The sequence below is a fragment of the Apis dorsata genome, unplaced genomic scaffold (assembly GCF_000469605.1).
Source record: "Apis dorsata unplaced genomic scaffold, Apis dorsata 1.3 scaffold_772, whole genome shotgun sequence".
NCBI classification, from domain to species: Eukaryota; Metazoa; Arthropoda; class Insecta; order Hymenoptera; family Apidae; genus Apis; species Apis dorsata.
Genome location: NW_006263920.1, coordinates 162,979 through 173,517, shown reverse-complemented (window position 1 = coordinate 173,517; position 10,539 = coordinate 162,979). Strand labels below are relative to the sequence as shown.

The window sequence follows — 10,539 nt, the reverse complement described above, 5'->3', positions numbered from 1 at the left end:
AATATACATATGTGCATTACACATAATATGCGTATATATAATATATAAATAAGATAACAGAGGAAGAAATAATAAAAATATTTAATTTAGTAAAATTATAAAAAATATAAAATATAAATTTATTAAATTATTTTAATATAAGTTCATTAAATATTATATTTATTATTACTATATTTTATATATAGAACAATTTTTTTAATAACAAATATGAAGAAAATTTTTGTTATTATCTCATATTTTTTATTTTTTTAAGTTTCTTCCTCTGTTGATATAAAAATTATATCTTCATATTTAATAATGTACACAATATAAAATGTATTTAAATGTAGGTGTTTTATATAATATAATATAAGATTAAGTAACTTATTAGTAATTATAATATCGTAAAAAATAAATATTATACTTATTATTGCAAATTTTAAATATTGATATAAAAAAGCAGCAATAATATACATATGTGGTAATAATGTATGTCGTAATGAAAACATTGAAATTTATAATTAATATGATTTTTATTTACTTTTATTTTAAATTCTGAAACAAGTAAAACACAAAAATATTTAGAATTGTAAATAAAATATAATTCATCAAAAAATTCAAATTTTATTTTTTATATCATAGAATTTATTTATAAAAGAAAATTGAGAATTAAGATTTTTTAAAAAATTGATATCTTATATATAAATTTAAGTAGTTTATATAATAGTTAAATTAATAATTATTATTAAGATTGATATAATAGTATTTTGTATTTTTTTAATAATGATTATCAAATATGTCTATTATTTAATATGTCTTATTTAAATATGATATTATATCAAACTTATCTTTATACTATACTTATTTCAATTTAGATATCATAAAATTAATATTTAATTATTAAATATAATTATTAAATAATTAAAAATATAATAAAAAAATAGTATAATTTATTAAAAAGTATAAGTGATTTCTATTACAATATTATTTCTATTGAATTGTATTATATTGTATTATTAAGATTTTTTATTTTCATTATGATTCTAAAGAAGCAATTTTTCTGAAAATTCTGATAATGATAAATTTAAAAATATCAAAATTCAATAGCAAATTAAAACATCAAATTAAATTACAGATTCAGTAAGAAGATATTGTATACTTGTATACATTAATACACATATATATTCATACATAATTTTAATTAATAAATCATATATTTATATCGCTAATTTCTATTTTTTTAATTAATTATGAATCTAGAACATAAAATCTTGAGTAGTTCTTCAAATCAAAATCAATTTAGATTATATATCAAAAGCCCAATGTTTACTTTTAAGTTAATAACCTCATTAATATAAAATATGATATATGAAATATAAAATTATTTATATATTATTTTAAAAAATAATTTAAAAAAATAATTATAAAAAATAATTTTCAAAATAATTATAAAAATAAATATAAAACTTATAAATTTTATGTTAGCATAATTTATATTTCGACATTGCAATAAGTAACTAGCATCACTATTTAATTCAATATAATTCAATATTTGAAGTCTAAAAAGTCTTATTTTGTATATATTTTTATATGTAAAAATGTTTTGTATGTAAAGATTTTTCATACAAAAATTTGTACATACAAAAAATTTATTTATTTTATATAAACCAAATTTAACATATCTGTTCGAGTTGATAATGAAAACTATATAATTGGTAGAATAATCAGTTAAAAGTCCACCATAATCATTTTAAATTGCAAAGCAACTGCATGTAAAGAAGTGAACAATATCAGAACGACGATTTTACACTTTGTTTAAGCAAGTATTCACAATAATATTTTTCATTAAATAAATAATTATATTAGTATTATAATATTAATATTGTAATAATTACATCATATAAAATTTCCATACAAATATGGAAATTTTTGCAGACTAATTTTTAAATCACTAAATTCTTCATTTTTGGATTTCGCATATCAAAATTTATAAAAACGTAAAAAAAAAATAAAAAAATTTTAATAGTAATTTTAAAATCATAACGATTCGAATACATTTGAAAGTAAAAAATTATTCTTTTTTTTTTTACAAATAGATACTATGTCGATATTATGTCCAAAAATATTTATCTTTGATAAATTTGAGAATTCATGTTCAATATTTTACGATTGCAATTTTCGAAAATTTGATTTGTTTAATTATAAATAATTCTATAAAATTATTAGCAATACTATATACTATTAAAAATTTAAAAATAGACAGTAGAAAAAAATATAAATTTGATTAGTTATTTTTGATAGACTTAATATAATCATATATTATACTAAAATCTCATGTATGTACACAAATAAAATTATATATCGCATGCGCATGAAATGCGCATGAATATTTAAATGGTAGTATTTCTCTTGCTCTATGTACAATCATAGTACCAAATAAATAAGGATAGGAATAAAAATAAAAAAATAATACATGCACATATTAAAGAAAAATAACATATTATATTATATGAATCAATTAATTATATTATATGGAATAATGATTATATTTTACTTTATTCAATTGATTACTTTTATAAATATATAGAGAATATTATAATTAAAAATTGAAATATAATATAAATCATATATATAATTTCTAATTTATGATTCCTATTCTTATATGATAAAAAATAAATATATGTAATATTAAATTTTCGTTAATTTTAATAAAATGATAATTCAATTTTATAAACTAATTTTCAAATTAAAAATATTCAATATTCAATATTACATTATTATTATATAAGAAATCTATTTTATCTATATTAATCTATATTATATATTTTAATAATAAAGTGTATTTTAATTAGCAATAATGGTAGTTGAAAGAGTAATATTATCTACTTTGACAAAAATAAGATTGATTTCCTGTATAAAACCACAATTATTACAGCAGAAACAAAATTTGGTAATAAAATTTATTTGTTATTTTTTAATTTATTTTTAAGAATTTAGATTTTAATAATTTTTCTTTTCTTAATTAGACTAACTTTCTATTGGTGTGTAAATTATCAAGTTATCATGTTACAAAAAATATTGAACATATTATGCATGACAATCAAATTAGAACTGATACAATTAGACAGAATTTTAATAACGAAAAAAATAGACCTTTATTAATTTTACTTAGTTGGTTGTTACCAAAGCATAGACATATTATGAAATTTGCAAATTTATATGTGGAACAAGGGTTTGATATTGTTATATTATCAATTACACCTTGGCAATTAATATGGCCTATAAAAGGATCTAGGGTAAATACATAAAATATAAGCTATAATATATTACATATATTAATATTTATAATATTATAATTTAATTTATAAAAATTTTATTTTAGTTAGTTGCTTCAGATTTATTGGAGTTTCTAATAGAACATCAAAATTATCAGCAAATAGTATTACATGGATTTTCAGTAGGTGGATATATGTGGGGAGAAATTTTGGACTTAATACAGAGTGATTATCAAAAATATAATAATGTAATTGAAAGAATTGTTGGTCAAATATGGGATAGTTTAGCTGATGTGACTGAATTATCAATAGGTATACCACGTGCTATATTTCCAAAAAATAAAATGCTACAAAATATGTTTCAAAAATATTTAGAGTAAGTTTGTTAACTTTAATTGTATTCATATTTTTTATAATATAAATTTTCAGTTTAAGTAATACAGGATTTTAAAATATTGAAATCAAACTTCAATAGCAAATAATAAGATCAATTTTATGGAAAAGTTTTATACAGATTTTGAAACAGATTTTCACCAATCCGAAGATTTAAAATCCATCATAATTACAAAAAAACATTTATTTATATGCTGTACAGTGATAAAGTTATATATATATATTTAAGTAATATAATTGATAAAAACATATTATAATTTTCAAAATAATATAATATTTAATTTCATACTTATTTTTTTATTTATTTTGATAAATATTACATGTCTTTAAATCTTTTAATTTTTCAAACATCTTATATATATTAAATATAATTTACAGATTTATAATTATATATATATTAAATATATATAATTTACAGATATCATATGAAAGCTTTTTATAAACAATCTACACAATATTACATAAGATCTAGTCAATTGTTTCATACAAATTTGGTACATAGTCCAGCATTATTTTTTGTAAGTAAAACAGATCCTGTAGGTTCACTAACAAGTAATTTAAGAGTAAAGGATCAATGGGATACTGTGGGTGTAAAGGTAATGTGTATAAATATATATAAATCATAAAATAGTGTCAGAAATATTTATATCTCTTTCTTTCAGACTTACATTAAAATATTTGAAAAATCTCCACATGTTGGACATTATCGTAAATATCCAAAGGAATATGTCGCAGAATTGTATACTTTTTTGAATAAATTGCCTTTAATACAACATGAAAAGAAAATGGGAGCACAGTTTTAAATATTTTATTGCTGATTTTTAAAATATTGAAGTATTCAGTGAAAAAATATTTATTGATATTTATTTTCTTTTTATAAAATAATTATTTTTTAAAACATGATAATAATTTTAATTATACAATACACAAGAGAAATATCTTTTTCTTGTTCATGTACTAAATATTATTGTATTATTATAAAAATAATTTATAATTTATATTATTTGTTATATACATTTACTTATTATGCTATATATTTCAATAAAATATGAATTACAATCATATTTTATTTTTATTATATGAATTCTTGGGAACTTTCTGCTTTTTTTTTAATTTATAGCATCTTTTGTTTTCTAATATTTCTTCAATTTCATCTGGATCTTTTCCCTCAAGGATGAGTTTTTTACGTTTATTTATAATTTTTTTTTCATAAAAATTCGTTTCATCCAATTTTATTTCCGCTTCTCGTTTAGCAACAGATATTTGTGTTAAAATTGTAATTATTTCCTTATCTGTACATGAAAAAATATATAATTATTCTGAATATTAATTTTGTAAAATATTAGAAAAAAATTTATTACCATTAATTTTATATTCTGTGAGTTTTGTACCAATAGTATTTTCAACTGCATGTAATAATTTAATATCATGTGGAGTTATTAGAGTAATTGCCATACCATTTTTGCCTGCTCTAGCTGTTCGTCCAACTCTATGAATATATTCTTTTGGTACATTTGGTATAATATGATTTATAACTAATTCAACAGTAGGAATATCTAAACCTCTTGCTGCAACATCTGTGGCTATTAAAATTTTTATATGATTGGATTTAAATTGAACAAGTGCAGCTAAACGATCTTTTTGTTTTACCATTGAATGTAGGGCTACATTTTTAAATCCAACATCATTTAGTGTCATAGATAATATTTGACAATGTCTAAAAAATTTAGCATAGAATAAAATATTGAATCTTTATATTGTATGAAATATATGTATATATATATATATATATATAATTTTAATTTACTTGCAAGTATCTGTAAATATTATTATAGATCCATTTTTGTTATTTGCTCGAAAAGTTCTAATTACTTCTACTAAGAAAGAATCACGAATATCTCTTGGACAAAGTACATAATGTTGATTAAGTTCTTTTACTGTAGCTATACCAGATTCATCTTTGGATTCCCATATAAAGGTCTTTAAAAATATTTAAAGTCATTTTTTATCATATAATTTTTCATTTAATTTTTTAGCTGTTTATAAAATTTTATAATACCTTATTGGATACTATGTGTTTTACTTTGTGAAGAGTATCTGTCATTGTAGCACTAAAAAGAAGCATTTGTTTCTGCTTAGGTAAAGCTTCAAATATAGTTTTCAACTGATCATCAAAGTAACCTTCCAGAAGTCTGTCAGCTTCATCTAAGACTAAAAATTTAATTTGTTTCAAAGAAAATGTATTACAACTTTCAAGATGATCTGCTAAACGTCCTGGAGTTGCAACAACTATATGTGGATGTTTTGATAATTCTAAACCTTGTACAACCATATCCATACCACCAACAATTACACATTTTTTTAAACCAATAGATTTTCCTATTGCTGAAAATTGATCTGCAATCTATAAATAAAATTTTTTGTGTTAAAATATTGAATATATAAAATTTAAAAAAAAAATTTTTTTAAATTTTAAAAAATTTTAATCCTACTTGGAAAGCAAGTTCTCTAGTTGGCGTTAAAACAAGTGCAAATATACCATATGGATCTTCAGACAATTTTTGTAATATAGGAAGTGCAAAAGCAAGTGTTTTGCCACTGCCAGTTTTTGCACAGCCAATACAGTCAGTACCAGCTAGAATTCTTGGAATACAATTTTGTTGAATTGGTGTAGGATATTTTAAACCTAGAAATATAAAAATTAACAATAATTTTTGTTTAATAATTTAATCAATAATCGTTTGAATACTAACCCATAAAAGTACATTGTTGGACAAGCCATAAGCTTAAATTTAACTCAGCAAATGTCATAATTATTCTTTTAAAAAAATATAGCTCATTCAAATATATATAATTAAAATATTTTTTTTTTAAATCTTTTAATTTTAATTTTCTTCCACAATAAAATTTGAAATTTATTAACATATATATTTTAAAATTAATATTACTCAATATTAATAATTATAACCTTTCATATAATTTTTTAAAATTATACAATTTATAAATATCAAATCATCAATCTAACAATAAATAAATTAAATTAATCGTCAGATGATAAAAAATTTTAAATAAAAATCAAAATATTTATTGTTTTCTATAATTTAGAGCGACAAAAATAGAATTATATTCAATTTAATCACAAACAAATTTTAAAAATTTTCTTAAAAATTTTTTTAATATATTCTTTCACAAATATTCTCTCTTTGTTTAAATTTGTATTTCATCTATAGTATTCTCAAAATTATACTAACTTTTAAATTTTTACTTTTTCTCTATTCTTGTTTATTGTATTCTCTATCTGCATTTTCTTTTATTTGTGTACTTATTTGTATTGCATGGCCATAGATAAAATAGTCATAAGATAGTAAATTACCCTTTGAAATAAATCTTCAATTAACTATTAGAAAAAATCATGTTTAATAACAAATTTTTAGAAAATTAAGAAAAATTTGTATATAAGACGATATAGTTTTTAAGAATATACATAGATTGTTTAATATTAAAATATATTCAACAAATTCTTAAATGCAATCTTCTTAAATTCATTAAATGCAATAATTTTTTACGTGATAAAATTTCTTAAAAATTTAGAAAAATAAATTTATGAGAAAATAGACAATGAGACATTTAATAACAATTGTTCTAACTTTAGAAGATATATTGAAATTAAAATTAACAGATTAACTAATAAACATTTATCACATACATATAAATATAATATAGAATACACATGTAATGTGATTATAGTTGTAAATTAAAATGTGAATTCGACCAATGATTCGCAATTAAACATTCGTAACAATATAAATTTTATAAAAAAATTTTAAATTTTAAATGATAAATGTTATTTGTGAATATTTTGTTTATAATATTTTAATGAAAATTATAATATTAATTATTTCTGTTTATTAAATTTAAATTAAATTGTTATTAATAAAAATGAGTATTGGATAATTGCATTGGTTTTTAAATCTATTAAATTTATATTATCATTATACAAATTATTATATCATTTATACAAATAAATCATTTTCAAACGAATTGAAACTATTAATTTGATTACTAGAATTGTAAACTATTAATTTAAAACATTATATTATAAATAACGGATAAAAAATTAAATTTGTTTTTATATAATACCATATATGTATAAATCTATTCAATTGACTTTACATATAATAAAAAATTAATAACAAGCTCTTATATTTATATATTAATTAACAACAAATTGCATAAATTATTATTATTATTATTATTATTATTATTAAATTAGGTTATGCAATTCATTTATTATTATACTTTAACTTGTAAAAAACAATCATAATATTCATTTCTTTTTGTTAATAAAGATAATACAATTACAATAGCGATAATAATACATTTATAGGTTATATCAGGACTATAAATTCTTTGAATTATTGAAACTAAGTCTTAATATCTAATCTACAATTAAAGTCATTTTTTAATGTACTTTACATATGATAAATTGTATTTATTGTAGCTTACATTTTGTAATTTGTGTGAAACTAATGATGTTATAATTTTACAATGGCAGTGAAAGAAAAACTACTCAGTAACAGAAAGTTTTCATAGAGAGAAATTGCAATTATTGTATGAAATATTATTTTCACAACGTGTCATATACATAAGTACACATATTATTACTTATTTAAAACAAAAATTTGTTTAATATCGATACATATTTTGATCTATTATTGATCCAAATTTATTTTTTTTTAATGTAAAGATAAACATTGAATGATTTAATAATTCGCCATCAATTAATTAATTTCTTTCTTGATACAACTTCTATATTTTGTAATTGCAAAAAATATGCGTATAAGTAATTAATGTTAAAATTTTATGCTAACATTTTTTTATAGTTTATGATTTAATATTTCATTAATTTTACTAGAAAAAGTATACATTATTTTGTATGTAACTACATTTTTTATACATATGATGATAAAAATTCAAATTAATCCGAATTTTTTTTTATATTAAAATTTTCACAATTTAAAATTCTGAAAATTAATTTTTCTTTTCTTTTTCTTTTTCTCCTTAATAAACATCCTCTGCTATTTTACAAGTCTAAAAATACATGTATAGTTTAATAATAATTCGGTCAATGCGACTAATATTTGTTAATTTGCTTAAAATCTTAGAGAAAAACAGTTACTGCAATGCTATGTTAGAACAAGAATATTTAATAGAATAATATATAATAATATTAAATAGAAGTTTATCACAAATTTTATATTATAGATCAATTAACGGGCATATTATCGACTAAAATTACATCTTATATGATTACAATTGAAATGACATAACGTTTTCACGTTAATTAAATGCTTTATTACATAATGGAGGAATAGTCGTCATTATCAATTAATCTGAAGATGTGTTAATTTTTAAATGAATTTTATGAATACAATTTTTTTATTACATGTTTCCTTACCAATGAAATACTGATCTTTTTAATTAGAATTTCTTTTGATCTATGTATTTGAAAGCTTTTCTTGTGTTGTCATGTGTATTTTACTAATAAACGCAAAATGGAAAATAGATACATCTATATGATATAAATATACAGTAGTATATTCGCCAAATTTTTATGGCTATGATTATAAATATTCATTAGATAAAGATTTCACGATGAATAATAAAGAAAATATTCTGTTATGAATGAATAACATATAATCAATCTCAATTTATGAATCTTAATCGCTATGTAATTCTCGGACAAATTTCCCGCGTCTTAAGCGTATTTCAATTTTTTTCGAAATATATATATATAATCATCATTAAAAAATATATAATAAAATAAAAAATATTTTAAAGATAGTACCAAAATAAATTTAATATACAAATAAAAAAAAAAAAAGAAAACACATATTTAATATATGTGTTTAATTAATGTTAATTAATATTAGCAATTTGTACGATTTTTGATTCGTACAATTTTATTTAAATTTTCATAAGTAATTTTAAATTCATATCTAAAATTAAAATACACTTTAGAAAGAAAGCGACAGATTAAAATGAATATCAAAAACAACATCATTGTATATGTGTTCTAAAATATTTATCTTCGCATATTATGAATATATAAAATATATTATTAAAATTACAAAATAGTCAAATAAATCAAACAACCATTAGAACTTTAAAATCTATTCGGCTTATATTATTTTTATCATGACTTTAATGTACAAATCCAATTAATGAAAAATAAATAATAATTTTTTGTTATAATATTTTTTAAAGTAAATAATCACATCCAACATTTATGAGTCATAAAATTTGAGAACAATCTTGTTCGAAAAATATGAATTATGAAAATATGAATCTTAACACAAAACATGAGATGAATTTCTTCTGCCATTTAAATGACTAAAGAATTTTTCTACTAAATTGTTTCAGATCTTAATGTAAAATTGTATATATGATTTCTACTTAAACTTTATAATTTGATAATTTAGATTGTTTTATAATTGAATCAAATTCAACAATATATACAAATTCAACATAAAATATTGTTTTTTAAATTCAAACGTCAATTCAAAATCTAATGTCGAAACTCTATTGTAAAGATGATTATTTATTTCTTGTAATTTTTTTATTTTTTAATTAAAATTTTTAATCTATCTCACTAAATGAAGTTTTCTTATATTTTTTTTCATTATCGTATGTAAACGATATATGTATTCGGTACACGATGACACTTACGTGCAATGCACTTGCTTTATATTCATTAGCATTAAGGCATTGTATTACATCGATATACGGAATACAGCAATTATATTTCTTTGCGCACGCGCTCTCTATATATGTGTATGTGATACGTGTATGTGTGTGCGCGCGCGCGCGTGTACGTGTGTACGCGCGCGCA

At 19.3% G+C, this 10,539-nt stretch overlaps 2 protein-coding genes across 3 annotated transcripts; one reads left to right on the top strand and one right to left on the bottom strand.

Moving 5' to 3' along the window:
- Nucleotides 1–1,643: 1,643 nt before the first annotated feature.
- LOC102677225 (transmembrane protein 53-A) lies at nucleotides 1,644–4,709 on the top strand. 2 transcript variants are annotated; one of them, XM_006622822.2, is made up of 6 exons: nucleotides 1,644–1,798; nucleotides 2,832–2,929; nucleotides 3,006–3,275; nucleotides 3,362–3,630; nucleotides 4,066–4,243; nucleotides 4,310–4,709. In XM_006622822.2, the coding sequence occupies exons 2-6, from the start codon at nucleotides 2,837–2,839 to the stop codon at nucleotides 4,448–4,450; spliced, it is 951 nt and encodes a 316-aa protein (XP_006622885.1). In that variant the 5' UTR covers nucleotides 1,644–1,798; nucleotides 2,832–2,836; the 3' UTR covers nucleotides 4,451–4,709. The 2 variants fall into 2 exon arrangements, with proteins under 2 accessions (XP_006622885.1, XP_006622886.1); XM_006622823.2 differs by having other exon boundaries at nucleotides 1,665–1,802.
- Nucleotides 4,483–8,251, bottom strand: LOC102677537 (probable ATP-dependent RNA helicase DDX49). Its single transcript, XM_006622824.2, has 7 exons — nucleotides 8,154–8,251; nucleotides 6,401–6,468; nucleotides 6,140–6,333; nucleotides 5,707–6,051; nucleotides 5,455–5,627; nucleotides 5,009–5,364; nucleotides 4,483–4,939 (listed from the first exon to the last, which is right to left on the bottom strand). The coding sequence occupies exons 2-7, from the start codon at nucleotides 6,456–6,458 to the stop codon at nucleotides 4,707–4,709; spliced, it is 1,359 nt and encodes a 452-aa protein (XP_006622887.1). The 5' UTR covers nucleotides 6,459–6,468; nucleotides 8,154–8,251; the 3' UTR covers nucleotides 4,483–4,706.
- Nucleotides 8,252–10,539: the final 2,288 nt, after the last annotated feature.

Coding starts and splice junctions, on each gene's coding strand:
- LOC102677537 (XM_006622824.2), bottom strand. CDS start 6,458: ATGACATTTGCTGAGTTAAATTTAAGCTTATGGCTTGTCCAACAATGT. Junction 6,052..6,139: donor CTAGAGAACTTGCTTTCCAA/GTAGGATTAAAA, acceptor TTTTATTTATAG/ATTGCAGATCAATTTTCAGC. Junction 5,628..5,706: donor AACACATAGTATCCAATAAG/GTATTATAAAAT, acceptor ATATTTTTAAAG/ACCTTTATATGGGAATCCAA.
- LOC102677225 (XM_006622822.2), top strand. CDS start 2,837: ATGGTAGTTGAAAGAGTAATATTATCTACTTTGACAAAAATAAGATTG. Junction 2,930..3,005: donor TACAGCAGAAACAAAATTTG/GTAATAAAATTT, acceptor TTTCTTAATTAG/ACTAACTTTCTATTGGTGTG. Junction 4,244..4,309: donor GGGATACTGTGGGTGTAAAG/GTAATGTGTATA, acceptor TCTTTCTTTCAG/ACTTACATTAAAATATTTGA.